This window comes from Cokeromyces recurvatus (genome assembly GCF_025118155.1).
Source record: "Cokeromyces recurvatus strain NRRL 2243 chromosome Unknown BX663scaffold_1, whole genome shotgun sequence".
In the NCBI taxonomy this organism is placed as follows: Eukaryota; Fungi; Mucoromycota; class Mucoromycetes; order Mucorales; family Mucoraceae; genus Cokeromyces; species Cokeromyces recurvatus.
Genome location: NW_026251387.1, coordinates 1,867,150 through 1,891,460, shown reverse-complemented (window position 1 = coordinate 1,891,460; position 24,311 = coordinate 1,867,150). Strand labels below are relative to the sequence as shown.

At 30.5% G+C, this 24,311-nt stretch overlaps 10 protein-coding genes and 1 non-coding gene across 11 annotated transcripts; 7 read left to right on the top strand and 4 right to left on the bottom strand.

Annotated features, from left to right (window-relative positions):
* Positions 1–1,125: 1,125 nt before the first annotated feature.
* On the top strand, positions 1,126–3,158 carry BX663DRAFT_464795 (uncharacterized protein; the record flags this gene model as incomplete). Its single annotated transcript, XM_051524026.1, has 4 exons — positions 1,126–1,388; positions 1,470–1,550; positions 1,641–2,030; positions 2,107–3,158. The coding sequence occupies exons 1-4, from the start codon at positions 1,322–1,324 to the stop codon at positions 3,156–3,158; spliced, it is 1,590 nt and encodes a 529-aa protein (XP_051388171.1). The 5' UTR covers positions 1,126–1,321.
* Positions 3,159–4,525: 1,367 nt separating this feature from the next.
* Positions 4,526–6,091, top strand: BX663DRAFT_534188 (endopeptidase). The gene is made up of 4 exons (XM_051530570.1): positions 4,526–4,626; positions 4,712–4,901; positions 4,973–5,191; positions 5,281–6,091. Exons 1-4 carry the CDS (start codon positions 4,556–4,558, stop codon positions 6,010–6,012), a joined length of 1,212 nt encoding a protein of 403 aa, XP_051388170.1. The 5' UTR covers positions 4,526–4,555; the 3' UTR covers positions 6,013–6,091.
* On the bottom strand, positions 6,015–7,262 carry BX663DRAFT_493317 (guanine-N(7)-methyltransferase domain-containing protein). The gene is made up of 4 exons (XM_051525343.1): positions 6,925–7,262; positions 6,760–6,857; positions 6,331–6,704; positions 6,015–6,258 (listed from the first exon to the last, which is right to left on the bottom strand). The coding sequence occupies exons 1-4, from the start codon at positions 7,211–7,213 to the stop codon at positions 6,060–6,062; spliced, it is 960 nt and encodes a 319-aa protein (XP_051388169.1). The 5' UTR covers positions 7,214–7,262; the 3' UTR covers positions 6,015–6,059.
* Positions 7,263–7,351: 89 nt separating this feature from the next.
* BX663DRAFT_493314 (uncharacterized protein) lies at positions 7,352–7,900 on the bottom strand. Its single transcript, XM_051525342.1, has 2 exons — positions 7,654–7,900; positions 7,352–7,566 (listed from the first exon to the last, which is right to left on the bottom strand). Exons 1-2 carry the CDS (start codon positions 7,863–7,865, stop codon positions 7,521–7,523), a joined length of 258 nt encoding a protein of 85 aa, XP_051388168.1. The 5' UTR covers positions 7,866–7,900; the 3' UTR covers positions 7,352–7,520.
* A 488-nt stretch (positions 7,901–8,388) lies between these two features.
* BX663DRAFT_493310 (P-loop containing nucleoside triphosphate hydrolase protein) lies at positions 8,389–11,709 on the top strand. The gene is made up of 9 exons (XM_051525341.1): positions 8,389–8,797; positions 8,865–8,904; positions 8,971–9,015; positions 9,139–9,187; positions 9,263–9,287; positions 9,372–9,449; positions 9,514–9,539; positions 9,612–9,756; positions 9,849–11,709. The coding sequence occupies exons 2-9, from the start codon at positions 8,883–8,885 to the stop codon at positions 11,667–11,669; spliced, it is 2,211 nt and encodes a 736-aa protein (XP_051388167.1). The 5' UTR covers positions 8,389–8,797; positions 8,865–8,882; the 3' UTR covers positions 11,670–11,709.
* A 96-nt stretch (positions 11,710–11,805) lies between these two features.
* Positions 11,806–13,155, top strand: BX663DRAFT_493308 (galactose mutarotase-like domain-containing protein). The gene is made up of 6 exons (XM_051525340.1): positions 11,806–11,919; positions 11,992–12,043; positions 12,097–12,197; positions 12,274–12,524; positions 12,601–12,808; positions 12,870–13,155. The coding sequence occupies exons 1-6, from the start codon at positions 11,844–11,846 to the stop codon at positions 13,028–13,030; spliced, it is 849 nt and encodes a 282-aa protein (XP_051388166.1). The 5' UTR covers positions 11,806–11,843; the 3' UTR covers positions 13,031–13,155.
* Positions 13,156–14,399: 1,244 nt separating this feature from the next.
* Positions 14,400–15,885, top strand: BX663DRAFT_493299 (SURF4 family-domain-containing protein). The gene is made up of 2 exons (XM_051525339.1): positions 14,400–14,756; positions 14,841–15,885. The coding sequence occupies exons 1-2, from the start codon at positions 14,517–14,519 to the stop codon at positions 15,426–15,428; spliced, it is 828 nt and encodes a 275-aa protein (XP_051388165.1). The 5' UTR covers positions 14,400–14,516; the 3' UTR covers positions 15,429–15,885.
* A 322-nt stretch (positions 15,886–16,207) lies between these two features.
* On the bottom strand, positions 16,208–16,289 carry BX663DRAFT_t6. Its single transcript has one exon. It is a non-coding gene; the product is annotated as a tRNA-Tyr (tRNA).
* A 512-nt stretch (positions 16,290–16,801) lies between these two features.
* Positions 16,802–20,223, top strand: BX663DRAFT_493296 (P-loop containing nucleoside triphosphate hydrolase protein). Its single transcript, XM_051525338.1, has 15 exons — positions 16,802–17,048; positions 17,107–17,200; positions 17,295–17,322; positions 17,394–17,496; positions 17,560–17,622; positions 17,691–17,849; positions 17,907–18,259; positions 18,328–18,652; positions 18,740–18,788; positions 18,847–18,974; positions 19,066–19,098; positions 19,168–19,523; positions 19,614–19,650; positions 19,735–19,810; positions 19,910–20,223. Exons 1-15 carry the CDS (start codon positions 16,884–16,886, stop codon positions 19,969–19,971), a joined length of 2,031 nt encoding a protein of 676 aa, XP_051388164.1. The 5' UTR covers positions 16,802–16,883; the 3' UTR covers positions 19,972–20,223.
* Positions 20,164–21,378, bottom strand: BX663DRAFT_493292 (uncharacterized protein). The gene is made up of 2 exons (XM_051525337.1): positions 21,020–21,378; positions 20,164–20,939 (listed from the first exon to the last, which is right to left on the bottom strand). Exons 1-2 carry the CDS (start codon positions 21,366–21,368, stop codon positions 20,404–20,406), a joined length of 885 nt encoding a protein of 294 aa, XP_051388163.1. The 5' UTR covers positions 21,369–21,378; the 3' UTR covers positions 20,164–20,403.
* A 1,873-nt stretch (positions 21,379–23,251) lies between these two features.
* BX663DRAFT_566984 (uncharacterized protein) lies at positions 23,252–23,719 on the top strand. Its single transcript, XM_051532094.1, has one exon. It carries the CDS (start codon positions 23,511–23,513, stop codon positions 23,709–23,711), a length of 201 nt encoding a protein of 66 aa, XP_051388162.1. The 5' UTR covers positions 23,252–23,510; the 3' UTR covers positions 23,712–23,719.
* The last annotated feature ends 592 nt before the right edge of the window (positions 23,720–24,311 follow it).

Below are 24,311 nucleotides of genomic sequence, written 5' to 3'. Positions count from 1 at the left end.
ATGTAGTCATGTTGCCCATCATATAGCTTGTTATAAGCAGTTATTATTACTACTGTTATCAATAAACATTTATTATACAACGCAGAAATAATGGTTAAATATGGCGCTTTTCCTTAATGTCTGTCATTTCAGTAAAAGTAAATTTGTTGTGCCAGACAGAATACTCCGTTTAATAGGCGCAAGATAAAAAGGGAAAAAAGAGAAATTAAAAGAACCCGACAGAGATATAATCAGGAGAAAGATACACTAACTATAGTTTTCACAGCAGCTTAGTACCAGTAATTCCCAATAGAAGAGAGGATTTTGACATGAAATAAATAATACAAATCATGGAGAATGTTGCCTATTTTTTTCTCTAAACTAGCCGACAGTCCAGGCAAAACTATAATCTGAGAGACGAGGTAGTTTAGCAAATATAAGACTGGAAGATATAAACGACGATTATTAACATTGTCTTCCAAGAACTGACGATATTGTAGTTAGCTGAACGAAAATTTTTGGATATCTTGCATCGACATCACAAAAAAAGTTTTTTTTTTTGTCATGGGTAACTGTAGAGTTTATCATATAACATTTGTGGTAGAAGCCATATCCAAACGTAATTATTAGTTATATCTCTTTATTCTCTATTGAAGAATGTTGGCTGAAGGTAGAAAAAAAAATTCTTTAAGAAAAAAAAAAGGTATGACAAATTAATACCATATATTGCCCGGAACTTATACAGGGGATTGTATAGGATAGATTAAGCATACGGAAACAAACTGAGAGAGATTTCATAGAGAACAATATAGTGTAAAATAAGCTATCCTTTGATATCTTGTAAATATCAACATATTCTCTTTTTCTAACTTTTTTGCCAAGAGTTCTGATGCAAAAAAAAAAAAAAAAAAAATAATTGTAATACGTGAAAAATGAATCTGATATGGCGGCGCAATAATTATGCAGGAAAGAAAAAGAGTATATGTATGTAGTTCAAGCATATTTTAAACTGCGAAAAACTATTATTCTACCACTCTTTTGTTAGGGTCAACAGTGTTCTTTTTATATATTATATATGTGTCATCATATTATATATAATTTTATTCTTTATTTTCCTAGCTAAACAAGTATTTTTTTCTGTCTATTCATAACTAGGACTTCTAGTAAAAACTTGGATTATATTATCTTCTATTTCTTATATAAATATAGAAGAAGATCAAATCCTTGGGGAGATTGAAATTCATTAATTAATTTTTTTACCTGAAATCACAACACTTTTTTTTTTTCTTTAATTCGTTATTAGTAGTAAAATAAGCTTTATTTTCTCTTTTACTAAGATATTATGAGCAATAATATAAATTTACATATAATAGAAGGAAAACGTATCCTTTGTACAGCTGATGTTAGAGGTAAAATTAGATGTGGGGAAAAGAACATGATGATGATGGTGATGATGTTAACATGGATGTCATTATTTTGAATAATACTAGGAAACATTTCTGAATTGAATAGACTAGCACGCGAATTTAACGCGAACTATATCATTCATACCGGTGACTTCGGCTTCTATGGTAACAATAATTTTTACTCTTTTTTTTTTTCTTTAAAAAAAAACCCCCCTTTTTGTATACATGTGTTTTGCTAATGTATTATTTTTATAGATAGATCAAGTCTTGAAAGAATTGGTGAAAGGCCTCTTAAGCATTGGATCCAATATACCACATTAATACCACCACAAACACGTTCTCGCTTATTACAACAATCAGAATCTATTTACGAAACATTAGCTCAGTCACCTGAAACTTTATTATCACAATTTCCTGATTTTTTAGCAGGTCATAGACAGCTAGAGGTCCCCGTTTATACAGTTTGGGGCGCCTGTGAAGATGTTGCAATTCTCGAAAAATTTCGTCAAGGGGAATATCGTATTAATAATCTCTTTATACTGGATGAAGCATCTACTCATGTTTTAGATATTGAAGGTATCAGTTTACGTTTATTTGGGTTAGGTGGTGCTGTTGTGCAACATAAACTATTTGATAATGGGGAAGGTAAAGAAAAAAGAAAAAGAAAAAAAAGAGAGAAAGATAAATAAATACTAAATGTAAACATATACAATGTATATAGGCACAGATACAATTGCAGGTGGATTAGGCGTAATGTGGACAACTGCTTTGCAAATGGGTGAATTAGTTGAATTGGCACAATCCGTGTATGACCCTACAGAGACAAGAGTCTTAGTTACACATGCTAGTCCTGGTCGTGAAGGACTTCTTGCTCAACTTGCATTAACCTTACAAGCTGATTTTACTATCTCAGGTGGTCTTCATTTCCGTTATAATATTGCTTATAATGAATTTGCTTGTCAGCCTGAACTAGATCATTTCCGTAATCGTCTTATCGATTCTCAGCAACAATTTATGCAACTTTGGGAGGTTATCAGGGACCAAGTAGAAGAATCAGTGGATGATCATCAATATACCTTACTATGTCATGCTTTAAATGTCGTTAATCGTGTCCCACCTTCAGTCGAAGAATTAGAGCAAGCAAACGAACATGTTAATATAAAACAACAAAAGGACTGGGAAAGAGATGAGCTGGCATTCAAGAATATGTGGCATTTTAATTTGCCTGATGCTGCTTATGGCTCCTTAGTCTTTCAAATTCATCAAGGTGTCATCTCTTCTGAAATGAAATCTTATGGCTTAAACTTTTCTTACCGTCGTAACAATAATCAGCAAAGACAATCCCCATCTTCATCTTCATCCTCAGCAGTTCTTGATAAATCAAATACCAATATTCAACAACAACAACAACAACAACAACCAGTAGAAAATACGGCTAATATTCGAAAGAGACAAAGTATGCGTAACAATAATCAACTAACTGCTTATGTAGGAGGATTATCAAATACAACAATGACAGAAGAAGATATTCGAGAGTACTTTGGTCATGAAAATATAACAAATGTTAAGTTCCCTATTGATCCTTCTACTCAGCTCCCTAAGCCTCATTGCTATGTTGAATTCAGCAATCAATATGCACTTGAACAAGCCTTAGCAAAGAATGGAACTATTTACCGTGATAACAGATTAATTATTAATCGACCTAATAATACCAATCGAAGCGGTAGAAGTAACCGTCATAGTTATTATCGAGATAGTCGAATTAACTATTAAGTTTTATAAATGATATCACTTAATATATCTATTATTATTATTATTAAAAAAAAGAAAAGGAAAAAAAGAAAAAAAGAAAAGAAAAAGAGAGAGAGAGGCTTATATGTACTGGATTTTTGAACTAAATTGATGTATTTTTATATTATAAATGGTGCTATATATCTATATATATATATATATATATTTGTAAACAGTTACCACGTACCTTCTTATTATGGGGGATCATTTAATATATATATACATATATACTATCACTCGCTACAACCCTTAGTTAAAAAAATTTGCAATAAATATATCAAATGATTTATGATGTCCAAAGACTTAAATCCACTGGAGAAGTCAAAACTTCCTTAAGTATACACCATATGTTAACATGTTCATAAACGGGTTATCAAATGATGAAGATGATTGTATAAAAAATGAGGTTAGTTAACTATCCGAAGATGATTAAAGCAATTATTGGGTCCAACTCAATTATGCTGTATTTAGCCCTACATGATATCAAATTAGATTGAACCTATTTTACAGCATAAATACTATTCTAATCTAAAGATCATTATAGCTATTTGTTGATAACTGATATGTTTTACAATAGATATTGCTGCTTTGACTGCATTACTTTAATAGTAACTTGATTAAATTGACTTGTATCTATATTATATACTATCTTCTTATGTCAAAAAAATAAAAAATAAAATAAAATAAAATAAATATCATCCTTGATGCTGATAAATAATCTTAAGGATACCCATTTCATAAGTCAAATATTACAAATTAGAATGTCTACTTAGCTCTAAGCCAGTATTGCTCTTCTCAACATAAGTGGACTCTTAATGGGCGGTGGTGGATATTTATTGAAATAGTTCACAAGATATTCTCTGTACTCATCGTATAACCAGTCCTTTTTTTTTATTCAATCGACTGTGATTGTATATACCCTAATTTGGGACTTGAGATGATACAAGAACAAGTTTTTTGACAGTCATAATATGCATTATACTTTATTTAGGTTTATTTTATTTTATTTATAAGAGTCCTATCTTTCGTTTAAAGCATACATTGCTTGTTAATATTGAATTTAGGAACTTGTATATTTCGTTAAATTCCCTAAATAGTGGGAATAAGTCTTTTCTATTTTATTTTATTAATTTATTTATTTCATTTTTTTTTTTTTTGTCTCGTAATTACATCAAAAGTGTCATTTGGTTAAATTTGTCCTTATCAATTGGGACTATTTAGAACAGTATTCTTTATTCGCCTAAATCATGTGTTCAAAGTTAAAAACTATCATATACAAATAAGGTACACAAAATTAGTCCAAAAATTCAACAGACATATAAATATGTGTATAGATGTTTCCTTTCTCTTTTTTTTTTTTTTCATTATTTTCTCACAAAATGAAGTTTTTTTTATGTGGGTTATCCGCAGTTATTGCTGCATTAACTATCACAGAGGCAGCCATAACAAGGTATATTAATATAACATAGACATATGATTGTTATCTACAAATGTATATATATTTATATATATATCATACACATATATTATTATAGAATTTCTATTAAGAAGCAGCAAGACTCACCAAGAGAGAAACTTGAACGATACTCTCATACTGGCAAATATTTAGCCCAAAAATACTTTAATAAGTATTCATCAGCAGGGTCTTTTGAAAGAACGTTTCAAGTGAATCCTGATGGTAGTGCTAACCATGGTATTCCTTTATCAAACTATATGAATGCCCAAGTAATAAATAGATTAAATGATATTACAGTAATTATTATTATTCATTCCTTTTTTTTTTTTTGTTCATGCAGTATTATGGTGAAATTCAACTTGGTACACCTCCTCAATTGTTTAAAGTTGTCTTTGATACTGGCTCATCTAATCTGTGGGTTCCTTCTACTCATTGTTCTTCAATTGCTTGTTTCTTGCATAAAAGATATGATTCAAGTAAATCTAAAACATTTTCTGAAAACGGTACTGAATTCTCTATTCAATATGGTACTGGCTCACTCGAAGGCTTTATCAGTGAGGTAGTAATCATATCATAATTAAATTCAATAAATCTAGTATTCACTCTTTTTTTTTTTTTTTTGCTATGCTATGCTATGCTATATAATAGGATACATTAACTCTAGGAGATATCAAGATTGAAGGACAAGGATTTGCTGAATCTGTAAAAGAGCCGGGCTTTACATTTGCATTTGCTAAATTTGATGGTATTTTAGGTTTAGGCTATGACACTATCTCTGTTCAGCATACTGTACCACCCTTTTATCACATGGTGAATCGTGATTTAATTGATGAACCTATCTTTTCATTTTGGCTTAATAATGGAAATAAAAAAGGAGAAAAAGGAGGTGAAGTAGTGTTTGGTGGTATTGACGCTGATCACTATAAAGGAGAGATAACATGGTCCAATATTCGTCGAAAAGGATATTGGGAAATTACGTTAGAGGATATCAAATTTGGCGGTGAATCGATTGAATTAGATCCGGTTGGAGCTGCTATCGATACAGGTTCTTCTCTCTTAGTTGCTCCTACCACAATTGCTGACTTGATTAATCATGAATTGGGAGCTGAAAAGAATTGGGCTGGCCAATATATGGTTGATTGTAGCAAGATACCTAATCTACCTGAATTTTGCTTTATCTTTAATGGTCAAGACTTTTGTTTAACTGCTGAAGATTACATACTTCAGGTACAACAAGATCAATGTATTTCTGGCTTTATGGGAATGGATATTCCTGAACCAGCGGGTCCCCTTTGGATTATAGGTGATGTCTTTCTTCGTAAATTTTATAGTGTTTATGACCTTGGTCAAAATAGAGTTGGGCTAGCTCTTTCCAAATAAATAAATAAATAAAAATAAATAAAAGAAAAATAAAAGAAAATAAGGATCTATTTTATTTTCTCAAATGCAAATGCTAAATAAATGCCAGCTCCTTCCCATTCTTCCTTTGTCATCTCAGGTAATCTACCTCCAATGACACCAATTCTTTGTAAAAGTTTTGAATATTCAGGGTTTTTAGAAGAAGAAAGATAAAAGTGATGGAAATTTTCTTTGAATAAAAGTCGTAAACCATATTCACTTGCTAACCTAATTTACAATATGAATTATAAATATACACATGTAAACATGATGATTGTTGTCAATTATATATATAATTACTTTTCAAATGTTGGGAAATGAACTAAATATTCAGGGCAATCAACAGCATCTACCAAATGAAACATATATTTACAACCAAAAGGTGTAAATCCAGTTTTTATCTTTTTTTCATCATCTTGAATAGTATCAAAGGTAATACTGTAAATAGAGTTACCAAATCCAAATGATCCAATAGGTTCTTCCCTGACTCTTTTCACAATCCAGTTAGCATCGGGTATTGTACCAATAAAATGACCTCCTTTACGAAGTCTACTTGATACATTGTTAAGCATAATACGGGCTTTTTTTTCCGTTTCAAATGCATAATGAAGACAAAATTGCATTGAAACTGTATCGAATTGTAATTCAGGTTTTAACTTGGGAGCCAGTAATTCCTATTATACAGTGTTATGTATCTGTGTATGTTTATGTATGTGTTTATATATTTACTTGATAACAATCCATTGGATAGAATTCAGCAGTAAAAGTACGATCTCTTAATGCTTTATAACGTTCTTTCATCTGCTGTAATGAGACTTCTGCAATATCTAAAATGAACAAAACAGATAAAGTTAAAACCACAAACAATGTGTATCTATATGCCTTCATAAATACCTGCTGCTACTAAATGTCGAATTCTTGCTTTTGCCATTTTAATCAAATCCCCTCCTTTACCACAACCAAGATCGAGAACTACTTGATTCGGTCTTATATAACGTTGAATTAAAACACTTTTGACCCAGTTATTATAGCTACGTAAACGAATGATGGGAGATTCCCTTCTTTTTTCGATACCCATGTCAGGTCTATCATTATAGTGTTTAGCGACAGAAGAAGCATTGTCAGCATAATTTCTTTTCACTATTTTATTTGAGTCGTATTCTTGTTCGTATCCTCTCTTCATTTATAATGTAATAATAATAACAATAAAAATATAAAAAATAAAAAAAAAAGGGTTGTGTGACTGATATATAAAATCAGTAAAATTCACAACATGCACTCAATATAATAAATAGCATAAATTAAATAATAATAAAGGTATAAAAATGATTCTTGTTTATTGTCATATATAAGCATTTCATATATTGATATATAAATATATATATATATACATACGCATGTACGTAGGCAGTTAAGAAGACATGCACATACATACATACACACACACAGAGAGAGAAAAAAGAGATACCGATAAAATGTTATTATAATTATTAAAATATAGCATCTAAAGCACAACAGAAACACATTGCAGCCAAACTAAAATTTGAATAAATAATACAATGAATCCCATTTTTTTTTCTTTGTTTAATATTTATATATGCACTTGCACTTTTTTTTTTTTACCATCCTAAACACATGCCATTATCATCCTTATGTTGTGGTTGCTGTTGAACATAAATTGTTTGTGGCTGTGGCTGTGGTTGATAATAAGGCTGTTGTTGACCTCCGCCATAAGATTGTTGATTATAATAACCTTGTGCTTGAGGTGGAGGTGTATAATATTGAGGAGGCTGCTGTGGTGGGGGATAATATCCTTTTTGCTGTTGATTGTCCATAATAATAAACAAAAAGAAGATAAAGAAAAGCAAAAGCAAAAGCAAAAAAAAAAAAAGAAAGAAAGAAAGAAATTATAAGTGTAAAATGGGTTTATTAACACTAGTTGATTGGTCAAAATAAAAATAGAAATATCAGTGCAAAGTTCTTTTCTATTCTTGGCATTCCATTATAAACAAAAGAAGCTAGCCACATCATACAGTATTAAATTCATTCTCCGTTGTAACCATTCAAATATGGGCAATAACACGGTTCATTGAATTGTGGGGAAATGTGATTATGACTTATGGCGGCGACAAGTTTTTGCTACGCACTACTAAAAAAAATTAATGGCGAAAATAAAAATAAAAAATAAAAAAATAAAATAAAAGGTATGCTTTCTGTTTACATAATTATTGAATTCCATTCCGTTTTAAAATGATTTCTGATTGGTTTAAATTTTGAAGTCCAAATCTTCTGTCTGTCAATACCCTTCTTCTTTTCTAAAAATCATATATAATTCAATAAAGACTCCCTTCTCTTTTTTTTTATTTTTTTTTTATTTTTATATAATACATACATATTGTTTTTTTTATAAACACGTTCATGTTGCGAATAATATCCAAGCCAAGATTTTATACAAGACGTTCATTGCATTCGATTACTGAAAGTAATCAACGATTAATAACAACGAATGCAGCAATTCGTTCATCAAGACCAAATAATAGCTCACTTCGAATTTTAGTTGGTGTAACTCAACATCAAACATTATGGAAAGCTGGACTCTATTATGGAGCTAAGCGATTTTACAACGGTAGTATTGAATTATAACGTAAATATGTATATTTGATAATATTAATAATAATAATAATAATAATAAGGCGGTGGAGGTCAACAGGGATTTAGATTAAATCCTAACGCTCAAGAACAACAACAAAAGCCACTTGAACAATATGTAAAGAAAAGAAAATCCGAGATATTTTTATTTGATAAACTTATCATTTAAATATATATATATATAGGGCATTGATCTTACTGCAATGGCAGAAAAGGGTAAATTAGGTAAGTAAAATTCATGCAAAATAAAAATAAAAAAAAAAACTGACTTCTCCTTTTTCTCTTTTCTAGACCCGGTCATAGGACGTGATGAAGAAATTAGACGAACTCTTGAAGGTAATATACTATTCATATGTATTCAATATTTCGTTTGTCATATTTACATTCTATATAGTGTAAGCTCATATCATTATTATCAAAACTGTATATAATGTAACAAGGTATTATTATTATTAATTAGCTTGGCTCGTCGTACAAAAAATAATCCAGTATTAATTGGTGAAGCAGGGTAAAATGTGTAATACATGTTTATATACACTAACTTTATACTAACTGTCACACATGTCCTTCATTTTATATACAGTGTTGGTAAAACCGCTATTGCTGAAGTAAGAAAATATATTTATTCGTTATTAGATATCACAGCAAGGCATTTATGATTTTTTTCTTTTTTTAATTTTTAATTATATTAGGGACTTGCTCAACGTATTGTAGCTAATGAAGTACCAGAATCTATTCAGGGTAAACGCGTCGTTGCTTTAGATTTAGGTGTAAGTTCTTTTGTTTATATGTAATAGCAAATAGATATATTATTTATATTGCTTAAATCTATAGGCACTTGTTGCAGGTGCTAAATATCGGTAAGGAATTGAAATGAAAAAAATAAAAAAAAAATGATATACGAATGTCTCTTAACTTTTATTCTTTCACAGTGGTGAGTTTGAAGATCGTCTAAAAGGTGTATTAAAGGAGGTATCTGAATCTGAAGGCAAGATTATTCTATTTATTGATGAGATTCATACTTTACTTGGGTTGGGTAAATCAGAAGGTGCAATGGATGCTGGCAATCTATTAAAGGTAAAATAAAAAAAAAGAGGGAAGAGTTTATTAAAATAATAAAAAATAACATAAAAGTCTCGTTTATTTTTAATAATAATAATAATAAATAGCCTGCATTGGCAAGAGGACAACTTCGTTGTGTTGGTGCAACAACAATTGATGAATATCGCAAATATATAATGCAAGATCCGGCTTTAGCAAGACGTTTCCAACAAGTCATGGTAGACGAACCAACTGTGCAAGATACTATCTCTATTCTTCGTGGCCTCAAGGAACGTTATGAAGTTCATCATGGTGTTCGTATTTCAGATACTGCTATTGTTGCAGCTGCTATTCATTCTCATCGTTATATTACGGATCGTTTCTTACCTGATAAAGCGATTGATCTTATCGATGAAGCCTGTTCGAAACTTCGACTTCAACAAGAAAGTAAACCTGAGGCTCTTGAAAATCTGGATCGTCAAATTATGACTATCCAAATTGAATTGGAATCACTTAGAAAGGAAACGGATGTAATGTCAGTTGAACGACGTAATAAGCTTCAACAAGATTTAGAAGAAAAACAAGCAGAAAGTAAACGACTCTCTGCTGTTTGGTATCAAGAGCGTGAAAAATTGGAAGAAATTAAGCGTATCAAACAAGATCTTGAAAAGTCTCGTGTAGAGTTGGATGCAGCACAACGTGCTGGCAACTTCCAACGTGCCTCTGAGTTGCGTTATGGTGTTATCCCTAACCTTGAAAAACAATTACCTACTGATGACAGTAGTGAAAATAACCCAGAGTCATTGATTCATGAACGTGTGACATCAAATGATATCGCTCGCGTTGTTTCTCAAATGACAGGTATCCCTGTACGTAATCTGATGAAGGGAGAACGAGAAAAGCTACTGCATATGGAGGATGTCTTGTCAGAGCGTGTTGTAGGACAGCAAGAGGCTATTACCGCTGTCTCTGAAGCAGTACGTTTAAGTCGTGCTGGTCTACAGAATCCTTCTAGGCCAATTGCTTCCTTCTTATTTTTAGGTCCTACCGGTGTTGGCAAGACGGAACTTTGTAAGACGATTGCACAATTCTTATTTGATACTGAAAGTGCCATCGTACGTGTGGATATGTCTGAATACATGGAAAAGTTTAGTGTAAGCCGTTTGATTGGTTCACCACCTGGTTATGTGGGACATGAAGAAGGTGGTGAATTGACGGAAGCTGTTCGTCGTAGACCTTATGCAGTTGTCTTGTTGGATGAAATGGAAAAGGCTCATCGGGATGTCTCTAATATTTTATTACAAGTCTTGGATGATGGTATCTTAACCGATACAAAAGGTAGAAAGATTGATTTCCGTAATACGATTATCATCATGACATCCAATTTGGGTGCTGAAGCTTTAGTCCATGATGATCCTAATAGTGATACTGTGAGCCCACGTGCTAAGGAGAGCGTGATGGAAGCTGTACGTCGTAGTTTTGCACCTGAATTTGTGAATCGTATTGATGAAATGGTTATCTTTAATCGACTTTCTAAGAAGGCATTAAGGGATATTGTCGATGTTCGACTTAAGGAAGTAGAAGAGAGAACAGCAGACCGTCGTATTCAAATTGAGGTTGATTCAGAGGCACGCGAATGGTTAGGTGAACGTGGATATGATCCAGCTTATGGTGCACGTCCTTTGAACCGTCTTATTCAGAAGAAGCTTCTAAACCCATTGGCTCGTCAATTAATCGATGGTGGTATTAGAACAGGAGAAACAGCGAAAGTCACGGTTGAAAAAGTTTCAGAAACAGGTGAAGCCGATTTAGTAATTCGTCGTAATCATGCGCCTGGAAATATGATGAAAAATGAAGAAGAAAATATTTTGAGAAAGCATATGGCCCCTGTAGGAGATGAAGAACAAGCAATTCAAAAAGAAGAAAATAAGGATAAAGATTCAAAATAATTTTTTTTAAAGAATAAAAAATATATGTTATGTAATTTAATGCTTGTGCATTTTTTAGCTTTTTTTTTTTCCGCCTATATTATATAAGTTTTTTTTTATTTATTTATTTTTGTTTCTGTTTTTGTTTCTATTTTTTTTTTTTTTTTTCTTTATTTTTCTTTTTTTTTTTGCATTATGCCTACTAAAGAATCTGAACAAGTAATTTACCTTCAACATCCTTCTGGTTCAACAGCAGAAGTTTCTCTTTTCGGTAAAGATAAATAAAATGGGAAAGTAGGATTATATTTTTATGCTTATCTTTTAAACATTACTATTCATTAAGGTGCAACTGTTACTAGTTGGGTTGTAGAAAACGTAGAGCGTATTTTTGTCAGGTAAAAGAACCCTTTATGGTATGACCGTTTAAAGTGCTAAATGCTTATAATAGTAAAAAGGCGAAGCGCGATGGTACAAAAGCTATTCGTGGGGGTATTCCAATTTGTTTCCCTATATTTGGCACTAAAGAAAAGATTGATCTTCCTCAACATGGTAAATAATATGATATATTTAGATAAATTTACATAATATATTGAAGAAACAAAAAAACAAAAAAAATGGGCTATAGGTTTCGCTCGTAATCATTATTGGGAGTATACTGGTATTATGAAGGATGATGATGATGAAGTCTCGGTTCGTTTTGGCTTAAAAGATACACAACTTCCTCATGAAACAAGAAAACGTTGGTCTCATTCCTTTCGTTTACATTACACGGTTACTTTAGGTGAAAAGACTCTCAAAACGTTCTTTAGTTTAAAGAACGAAGATGAGGATACATTTGAATTTAACATGCTTCTTCATACTTATTTCTTGGTTCCTGTAAGTGATTGATGTATACCCGATTCAATATACATGGTATTATTTCAATAATAGATTAAATATCATCACCATATAGGATATCACAAAGGTAGCAGTTCAAGGCTTGACTTCTTGTGAATATATTGATAAAGTACAAAATGGAATAAACGTTACAGAAGAGAATGAAAAGGTTACAATTAATGGTGAAGTTGATAGAGTTTATAAAAAAGTTCAAGATAAAGTCCTTCTTGAAGTTAATAATGATTCTACAATTCAAATTGAAAAGTTTAACTTGAAAGACACTGGTAAAGAGTTTTTTATTATTATTATTTTATTTTTTATTTATTTTTATATATTTGTTTTTAGTTGTTTGGAATCCTTGGATTGAAAAGGCAAAATCTATGGCAGACTTTGATGATGAAGAATATAAGAATATGATTTGTGTCGAAGTTGGTAGTGTCGCAGAATGGGTTGTATTAGCAGGTGGAAGTACTTGGACTGCTGGTCAAACCTTAACTATCGTTTAATGTTAATAATAGCATAGCATTTTTTTTTTTTTTTTTGCATTATATACAGCCGTCCTCGCGCGAAGTTCATTCAATTTATTTTTTCTAAAGATAACTAATAAAATTTTCATAAGACGTTTCCTCCTAAAATTTGGAATATAATAATTATGATGATATTTTCCTTATAAGATCAATATATGCTTAGAGTTGATTTGTATGAAACCATCGATATTCATATGACATGGTGGCCACCGTTAAAAATCCAAAGTGCAGCGTGGGGGGGGGGGAAAGTAACAGCTATTACCGTCTTAAAAAGGCTGGAAAACTTGCATCAATTCTCAAGGGACAACTATCCAACTTTATCTATAAAAATACAATTGCAAGTCTAATTCATTTTCTTATCAGTCAGGCCTTCGTAAATTGTTTTTTTTTTTTAAAGGCTGAAAGGATTATTGACTTAATCTTAGGAAAGATACAAGTAATACCTCTTGCCTCCCAGAGAACTATTGTTACATTTCTGTTATAAAGATTGCGTGGAAAGTCTGCATGCTGATTATCTAGCTGTCTATATACATATATATAGATATAGATATATCCGCTTTCTCTTTTCCTATTCGAGAAAGTAATTTTTGTTCATCATTCTTATATAATGGAACATAGTGTTGTAATGTCCTTTCAATAGATGCCAATATATAACCCTCCTTGCCTCGTAAACAAGACAAGATCGGGCAGCTCTTGTATCTCAGCAGAAGAAATAAGAACAATATGGATCTCTAGCCTTTGCAGGTAACAAAGATGATTTTCTTTTAATCTCTACCTTATTAGCTACAATGGCTGTCAATACCTCCTTATACTTTTAGATTCAAAACGAATAGCTTTGTAAGTATCAAAATCCATTTATCTTTTGATCTCTGGCTCCTGTAATTTACTAATTGAGGTCTCATTAACACCTGGTTTTTAACGATGCCGTTCTAGGCTTATTGTTTCATATAAATATATATATTTTGTTCTTCAACCTTCATAGGACTCAGAGAAGAGATCTCATTTATAAGAATAAAACAGTGTATAAACTCAGTAGGAATATCGGTAGAAGACATGACGAATTAGGTGAAATGATGTAAAGAAGAAGAAAGAGATATCAAAATTCTATTTGACTGCTCAAATTAAAATATATTGCATGTAAAAAACAAAAAAAAAATCACGCAAATTCAGAAAATATTATACATAATAAGCAAATTGTAATTAAAGAGGTGCAAAAAAAAAAATTATTCGATAATTAGAAGTTTTGTGTGGTAAGTTATGATTGGCAAATATTAAAATGGCGATTCGGAAAATCAGCAAATGTTTGTATACACAATTACATTAAACTCGCTTTTTCCTCTCCTTTGCCAAAAAAAAAAAAAATAAATATTTTGTTTTTATTCCCTTCTTTCCTTTTTTTTTAAAAAAAAAATCCCTACTCTTAACTGTTCTTATCATTTTTATTTTATTTTTCTAAAATTTTTATATGGATAACATGAAAGAGCAAATGGAAGCTTTTAGTAGAAAAGCAGAAGATATAGTTGATAGAGTGGGTCAACCGTTAAAGCCATATATTCCAGCCATGTCTAGATTCCTCATTGTAGCTACATTCCTCGAAGATTCTTTGCGTATTATTACTCAATGGAGAGATCAACTTGCATTTATGGAACAAAGTAGAGGGTTTCCTGCTGGTTTAAGTCATATCTTTTTAGGTTTAAACGTTTTGGTAAGTTATTTGTTAAAAGGAGAGGTGGAGGGAGAGAAAACAAAAAAATATTTATTTATTTCAACATGTACTCTATTTTATTAGACTATGTTAATAGCATCATTTTGTATTATCGCAAAGAAATACCAATCATATGCAGTTTATGGTCTTATGGGAGTCATTGTTGCTCAAGCATTTGGTTATGGTTTAATCTTTGATATGTCTTTCTTTTTACGTAACTTATCTGTAATGGGTGGTTTAATGATGGTTTTATCTGAAACGATGGTTAAACGTAAACAAATGTTTGCAGCTTTACCTCAGATGTCAGAAACAAATCGTCGTATGTATTTACAACTTGCCGGACGTATTTTGTTGATTTTCCTCTTTATTGGATCTGCTTTCCATGGTGAATGGTCTTTAATGCGTATTCTTGTCTCTGTGTGTGGCCTTGCTGCTTGTCTTATGGTTGCTGTTGGATTTAAGGCAAAGTGGTCTGCTATGTTCTTGGTTCTCTTTTTGTCAGTTTTAAATGTCTTTGTTAATAACTTTTGGTCGGTTCAATACAGTTATTACAAGCGTGATTTCTTAAGATATGATTTCTTCCAATCTTTAAGTACCGTGGGTGGATTCTTATTGTTAGTCAGTACAGGACCTGGAGGTTTAAGCTATGACGAAAAAAAGAAAGAATTTTAAGGAAACGGAAAAAAACAAAAAAAACAAAAAAAATAAAATATCATAAAAAGAAGTTATTGTTTATACTGTTTGAAAAGTAGTAGATGCAATAGAGAAAAATGATACACAAAAAAATAAAAAAAAGGGGGGGATACGTGTTTTATTTATTTTTATAAGCTCTTTTGTTGTTTAAAATAGTTACATCCGCATTAAAATTACTTTCTGTATTACCATAATTATTGTAACTGTCCAAAAGTTGAAGACATTGAATATATGTTCTATGTCTAAAGCATTACCAAGTCATGTTCTTTTGAATTATTTATATGTAGCAGCTTATAAAAGCTAGCTGCTGACTACCAGTTGTGTGGTGTTTTCATGTATTATTAATAAATACAATCCTTATTATACTACTATTACGTTTTTATGCAAATGTAAAATAAAATAAAGAACTAGTGTCGTCTATAGTTTTGGATGTAGTTATACACTCTAGATATAGAATTATTATTTATAAGTGTCTTTTATTATTATTATTTTTTTCAAAGTAAACTGTTTCAGCTATGTTGTTATTTAGTTCAATATTCAAATAGTACGACTCTAGCATTTACTGTCGTCTTCTTTAAGACGAAATAACTGTAGTTTCAATTAATTATTGTAAAATATAATAGATACTAATAATTATATGAATTATTCATTCTTTAAAATGATGGAAAGGGGGAAAAAAAATTGTCTTGTTCCTTCTATTTTAAATTATACATGTATTTATAATAATATTTTTTAAAAGAAAAAAATAAAAAAGAAATTCCGGCCTGCCAGATTCGAACTAGCGACCTAAAGATGACAGTTAACTACAGTCTTCCGCTCTACCAACTGAGCTAAGGCCGGTTGCTGATGAAAATGAAATAAGTCAGTCAGATTTAGACCATAAAATTTTGTGATCGATCACGTGACTATCCGGTTCCTCTCCGGTCTTTCTATTGTTAATATCCGGATCGTGACTTGTTTATTATTTTCAATGTTAAAAATTAAATGTCCTTGAATACCTCTATCTAAAATTTGAATTAATACTTGTATAATTATTTTAAATGTATACGACCCTTGAAGGATTGATACATTGAGTTAATTTATACTATTTGCTAATGTCAGCATATTTGTGTTGAGTAATAAAATCATAAAAGAAATTTTAATTGCAAATGTGCTTTCCTATATCTGACATAACAGACGTAGTATTAATATTATCATGTATGATAGTATACCCGATAATCTTCTATGGTTATTTTTTTTTTCTGTATTGTTATTTGCTGGGTACATTTTTCGTTTATTGTCCGAATAATTTTTGACAGTAATAAAAATTGAAAAAGGAAGGGGGTGGCAGTTACGCTAGTTAGTGGGGTAAAAAGAAATTTACTTTTCTTCCTGTTATATTCTGTATGTCTCTTGCATATTTTTAATAAAATCGAAAAAAAAAAGAAAGAATAAATGAGCCCATTAACTTTAATTTTACAACGAAATCTACTTTCAACATCGTTATATAAAAAAGAAGTTATTCGAAAGGGTATTGGTTATCATTCAACGTTAAAATCGATACAATACATAATTTACAAACGTTGGCAATCAACAAACAATAGCAATAATGCAATTGAAGTAAATTACTTACGAATGTATACATGTATTGCATTATTTTTGACAGTTTATTTTACAGAAATTAAAAAAAAGTCCAAGCAATAATAGATCGATCGATCTAACTACTTTTCCTGCTGAAAATATTCGAAATTTTAGTATTATTGCACATATTGGTAATATATATTATTGTATATTTGAAGCAAGATAAATGTAAGATCGTTAATATTATTATACATACATATATACATACATATATATGTATAATAGATCATGGAAAAAGCACATTAGCAGACAGGTGCGTGTATATATATAAATATATTTAGAGAGAAGTGACTAATTTTACTGAATACATATAATACTATAAAGACTATTAGAATTAACAAATACAATTTCAGCAAATGGTTCAAATAAACAAGTACTAGATAAATTAAAAGTTGAACGAGAAAGAGGTATTACTGTTAAAGCTCAAGTAAAGTAACTGTATAATACTCTACTCTAGATCATTCTAATATTTATATACATATTTATTTAGACAGTATCTATGTTTTATAATTATAAAGGAAAAGACTATTTATTGAATTTAATCGATACGCCGGTAGATATTAACGAAAAAAAAAAAAAAAGTAACAACATGTTTTATAGTAATAGTAACATAATGAATAGGGGCATGTTGATTTTAGTTATGAGGTTTCTAGATCATTAGCAGCCTGTCAAGGCTCATTACTATTGGTAGATGCAGCACAAGGTATTCAGGCACAAACTGTTGCAAATTTTTATTTAGCATTTGGTGAAGGATTAGAAATTATACCCATATTAAATAAGGTAAATTTACTATACAATTTTTAACTTATATATTGTCTTTATTAACCAGTTGGTCAGATCGACCTTCCTGGTGCTGAACCTGAAAGAGTCTCAAAACAAATTCAAAGTGCTTTTGAATTAGACAAAACAAATATTTTACAGATTTCAGCAAAGTCAGGTGTTAATATAGACCAGATATTGCCTAATGTAATCGAAAAGATACCTCCACCCTCGGGCTCAATAGATGCTCCTTTTAGAGCATTATTATTTGATTCATGGTATGACCAATATGTAGGTGTAATCTGTATGCTAGGTGTTAAAGATGGTATACTTCGAAAGGGAGATAAAGTTATCTCTGCTCATTCTGACCTTAAGTATGAGATTTTGGAAGTTGGGATCATGCATCCGGAGCAAATATCTACAGGCTATTTGTAAAGTAGTTTTCATTAGTCATAGCTTATTGATAAATATATTAATATACAGATAATTATTATTTTAGACACGCAGGCCAAGTAGGCTATATAATATGTGGTATGAAGAGTGCATCCGAAGCACATATCGGTGATACATTTTATCATTTAGGAGAAAAAAGACATATAGAGATTCTACCTGGGTTTCAGCCTGCTCAATCAATGGTATTTGCAGGTATTTTTCCTGTAGATACAAATGATTTTCGAAAATTAGATGACAATATTAAAAAGTTAACTTTAAATGATGCAAGTGTTACTGTTCAAAAAGAGACAAGTCATGCTTTAGGACAAGGTTGGCGATTAGGTTTTTTGGGAACTTTACACATGGATGTATTCAGACAGAGATTAGAAAACGTAAAATAAGAAACAAAAAATTGGTTAATATTTTATGTGCATATATACACATACATGCATAGTATGGAAGCTAACTTAAATAAATAGGAATATGATGCCAACATTATTGTAACTCAACCTACTGTGCCATATAAAGGTATTTATTTACAATATAAATAAATATATAAAATTAACTTTGTTTAATTCTATATTAGTGATATACAAAGATGGAAGCTCTAAGCTTATTAGAAATCCATCTGAATTCCCTGATCATGACGAACGTTCGTTTAGGGTTTCAAAATTACAAGAACCTATGGTTTTAGCAACAATGATTTTCCCTGATGTAAGTTTTTTTTTTTTTTTTTTTTTTTTTTTTTTTTTTTTTTTTTTTGCATAGTGTAGAAATGTGCTTTTTATTTATTTTATTTGTTTAGGAATATATGGGCAAATTGATTGAATTATGTGGCGTAGGTGTATTTATTTAAAAACTTCTTCTATGAAAACTCATAAAAATTATTTTGTACATATATTTGCAGGCACGACGAGGTGAACAATTAGAATATGTTTATGTCGATGAGAATCGTGTAATGATGAAATATAGAATACCTTTGGCAGAAATTGTGACAGATTTTTATGATGAATTAAAGAGTCGGTCTTCTGGTTATGCTTCATTTGATTATGAAGAAAATGGATATGAAGACAGTGATTTAGTCAAAATGACAGTACTTTTGAATTCAAAACCTGTAGATGCATTATCTGTTATCCTTCACCGTAGTCAAGTTGAAATTGTAGGACGTGATTGGGTTAAAAGATTGAAAGGTGTTATTCAACGACAATTATTCGATGTCTCTATTCAAACAGCAATAGGCACCAGGATTATTGCTCGGGAAACGTAAATACATACAGATAAATATATACATATTCGTTAATTTTGTACGTTATATTTAGTTACAAATAACATGTGTTTATTATGATTATATAGTGTATCTGCTTTGCGTAAAAATGTTACAGCCAAATGTGTAGGTTTTAAAATTTCAGTAATTATTTTTATCTATTCATATCTTTCACTTACACACGCTCTCTTTATTTTTTTTTTATTCTAGTATGGCGGTGATGTATCCCGTAAAATGAAATTATTACAAAAGCAAAAAGAAGGAAAAAAGAGAATGAAGATGATTGGTAAGGAAAATTAGAATATATAAAATTTAGAAAGGTTTTCTTTCAAAGTAATACTAATTGCTGTATATTATAATATTGAAAAAAAAAAAAAAAAAATAGGCAACGTTGAGCTGCCTCAAAAAGCATTTTATGATTTTATGGATAAAAGTAATAAAAATTAATAGTAAATAACAAGCTTCAAAAGTTATATAAATAATTATGCTACTATTATTTATTATTTCTTTACTAAAATACAATAACGCTGTGGTATATACATGTCTATCTGGATTTATTATTATTTTTTTATTCTAAAATGATCTACTAAAAGATACAAAATATTGTATTACAGAATATATAACAATAAATATTTTATTCTAGAGCAGTGATTGAGATCTTTGATATTCTATAAAATTAAAATAAGTTGATTAAACTAAGTATTATAAGTTAGGGTGATATGTTGAAAAAAAAAAAGGAATTAATATAAAGTAGCAAGATATAAAAGATATAGTAGCTAGTGCTAATAATGTAAAGTATGTAGTCATTAAACATAGAATCGAATGAAAAGATGAATTATAATTGAATGATACGTCATTGTGTTATTTTCCACATGCTCTTCAGGATAACTCCTTTGGTGTTAAAGTCAATTTTAAAGTACTTCCACGACGACTTGTAATTAGATCTTCAAGCTCTTGCATTTTACGCTGTCTTTCAAGGTCTTCAGGTGCGAAACAAATTTTCTTATTTGTTTGTTGTGGAACATTATAAGTCTTAATTTTATTGCGCAGTGGAGTTGATTTACTGGATTTAACGACTAATATATTACAGGACTCATGAATAGCTATAGATGCTGCAGCCTCGGATGAAGATGCTTGATAACTAGACCCCACTTTGTTACTACGACGATGTTCTTTTAGCTTACTGCAGAAAGAAGATTTAATAAGATGATTAGATTCATTATTTTCTCTAACACTTGTTAACCGATTGCAATGATTACTGACTGCTGTAGACGAGCAAGAATGACGCCTACGAGGAGAAGAAGTAGAAATTATACTTTTACTGCCCTTCATTGTTAATGTTGTATTCCTATCTTTATTATCCTTTTTCTTTATCATTGTTTTTCTTATTGGATCTTTTTTAGTTGGTGAAAGTACTGTTGAAGCAATAGTAGCATCAATTAGATAACTGTCATTATTTAAATATTTAATAGGATTATGCTTTTCTTTTGAATACGGGGATTTTGGCTATTAGCAATATCAAACTTTTGTTGCAAAGGAGTACGAGGTGCAGGAGAAGAAGGCTGGTATAGCAACTCGAATGAAAGATGCTGATCTTCAACACATTTGTGATAATGAGATTTTGTAGGCGAAATAAGTGAAGAAAATAAATGAGCAGTTGTCGAATGCTGAAGAATAGGAGCAGATATCTTAAGTTCTTTTGCTGCAGCTTTTTTCTTATAACTTTTATTATTATTATTATTACTATTTCCTGAGGTTGGCACTATATGTGTTTGCTGTGAACGAAATAGACTACTTTTTTTCAAAGATAAAGTCTTTTTCTGCTCTATATTATGTTCAAGCATTGAATATTTTGTATTAAATAAAAAAGAATAAAGAAATAAAATGTACTACTCCTTTTTTTTATTATTATTATATATAATATGAAAGAATGCGGATTTATCTATTTTCCGACTTTCTTTGTAATAATACACAAAAATAAGAGAGAAAAGATTTTTAACGTTCAAGTGAATTATAATGTTGTGTATCATCAATATTTAGCGGTGATATATCATAATGATGTCTGATTGATTTGTTTCCTCTTGTTTGCTCATAGTTGAGCCTCTGGCTTCAAATTCTTATATTGATATATTTCAGTAATTGTAATACACGAATACGACGTAAAAAATAAAAAAAATAGAATGTCTCTTTCCTGTTCCGTATCCTTTTTTTTTTTTTTTTTCATCTGGTTGAATTTGACCAAGTATAATAATTGAAATCTTATTTTGTATTATACTTATATTTTAAAACAAACGCATAAATTCTGTGAGTCTTAATAAAAAGGGGTGTCAAACTATCCTCCCCCTGTCTATGTATTTTTTTTCCTGCTCACCTATTTAAGTGGTATACATATTATATCGGCCATATTAATAACCAATAAAAAAAAAGGCTTTTCTATAGGGATATTGTGTAATATATTACTAATAAGCTAGCTAACTTAAGACATAAATAACTTAGGTATATAACTTCTCAATAATAGTAAAAGCGACCTACATATACGAGATAAATATTACAATTTATTCTAATTAACCCTAGTTGAATAGACATGATTATTCTATAGCAGAATTTAATATACAGAGATTAAGCAAAAGTATTGACTATTGTAGGACTGCTTTAACAAATAGATAATTTAGCCCTTCATAAGTGATATGAATTAATCTTTCTATGAATAAAAGGCAATACACAATTTTAAGCCATTATTAACTAATAAATTTAATCAATACCTACAAGTCTAGATACTTGAAGAAAAAAAAATCTGTCGTGTAACATTTAAGAAAAGAAAAAGTTTATATCATACTATCATGTAACACCTTAATTAAGCACAACGTGCCAATTACATAATAATCAATTTATTCAACATCAGTTCATATTTTTCTTACATCTGTATCCTTCTTTCCTGTACTATTTGTATATATTTATAGTACAATAAAGTAAAGTAAGAGCAAACACTATGAGAGCTTTAAATGGAAAATTATATAAAAACATGAATTAATAAGATTAAATTTTGTTTTATATATATGACGATATTCCTTATGACAAATCATTAAAAATCTTATTTAGTACGAGAAAATACATTAATTAATAATAATAGCTTTAGAATTATATGGTATCATTTTCAATATAATTCTTACTGTAAACCATGAAAGCATTGATATACGTTAATAGATGATACTTTTGTACACTCTATCCGTAGTTCGTTGCAATACTTTTTTTTTTTTCATTATTATTATTATTATTATTATGTAATTACTCTAAAATTTATAAAGGTATTATATAACTCCATTTCAAAAATATTGATTTTATATATGCTGATAAAACCTATATGCCACGATCTGACATCAAATAAAATAGTTTGACTATTATCAAAGTTAGGTAGTCAGAGCTGTTAACTATTCTTTATTTAAAGTGCCTAGTGGACAGATAATAACAAAAAAGAGGAAAGAGTTTTCAACATACATCCAGTGCGATGGATATTGTCGCCAGCTAAAAAATATTTGTTGGCAGTTGAGAAATAATTGTCGCAAAAGAAATTTCAATTTGTCGTTTTCATTTTTGTTGATTGTCGTTTTAGGAAAAGCGTATTGTCGCATCAGATTAGCTTAAATTGTCGTAGTGTTTTCCTCTTCCTGAGCTCTTTTTTTTGTTTAATACATTTTTTTGTTTTTAGTTTGAGTCATTGAGTGATCTTTTTTATTACGAAGATGGGCACGATAACCTATACAACGAGAAGGGTACGAAAGCTTATGATTCAATGGAGGGTGTTTTAACTGAGATAACCCAATCCTATTGTGGTTCTTGAAAGATTAACCTATCAAAGCAATTGGAGAAAATTAAAACCGCCTGAAAAGATTGCTGTAGAAAAGATAGCTAAAGTAATGCTAATTAAGCCGGAAAAGAAAGAATACAGAAAGTACAATGACAGGCAATGAGATGACTTTATTGACAGAATGATTGAAAGTGCTCAGGAAAGAGGTCTAGCTACCCTGTTTGCAAGAGAACCTGGGATCAAACCACGTGTGGCTCAAAGATGGTGGAAAATATACAGAGAAATGGAAGAAGTGCCTTACAAAAAGTCTTCTATAAGTTCTGGTCCTCAGTCTTCTTTCAACGACGATCAAAACGACTTTTTTGAGGAATCTAGTGGATAATGGCCTCCAGCTTGCTGTAGGTGATATGGTGGGGAAGGTTAGCTGAACAATTCAAAAGATTTAGCATCTCAAAATCTCAACTCAATAATCACCTTAAAAACTGCCTGTCTTTGACTGTTAAATAGCTCATTTTTGAATCAGAAGCAAGAAATAATGAGACAAACTTGCAGAAAAGATATAATTGGTTTATTGAATGGAAGGACACGGACTTGGGTTTTACAAGGAATTATGTTTTCATTGACGGTTCAGGGTTCAATATCAACATGAGGAACAATTATACTAGATCCCCTGCTGGATCTCGTGCTGTAGTTATGATTCCAAAGATAAGGGCAACTTCTCACACGGTTATAAGTGCCATACATCCTACCAGTGTTATTCACGGAATACTTAATAAGCCACCTCCCAAAAAACAAACGCCTGCCAAACCTAAGAAAAGCAGAAATGATAATAAAGGCAGGAAGAGGGCCGTTCCCAACAATAACAAAGAGGAAGTAATAGAGGGATCTTATGAAGAAGCCCTTCCAATATCTAAAGGCACAACCACCTTTCATTTCACCAAATTCATTAATGAACTTCTGGATATTATGGATCTCGATCCAA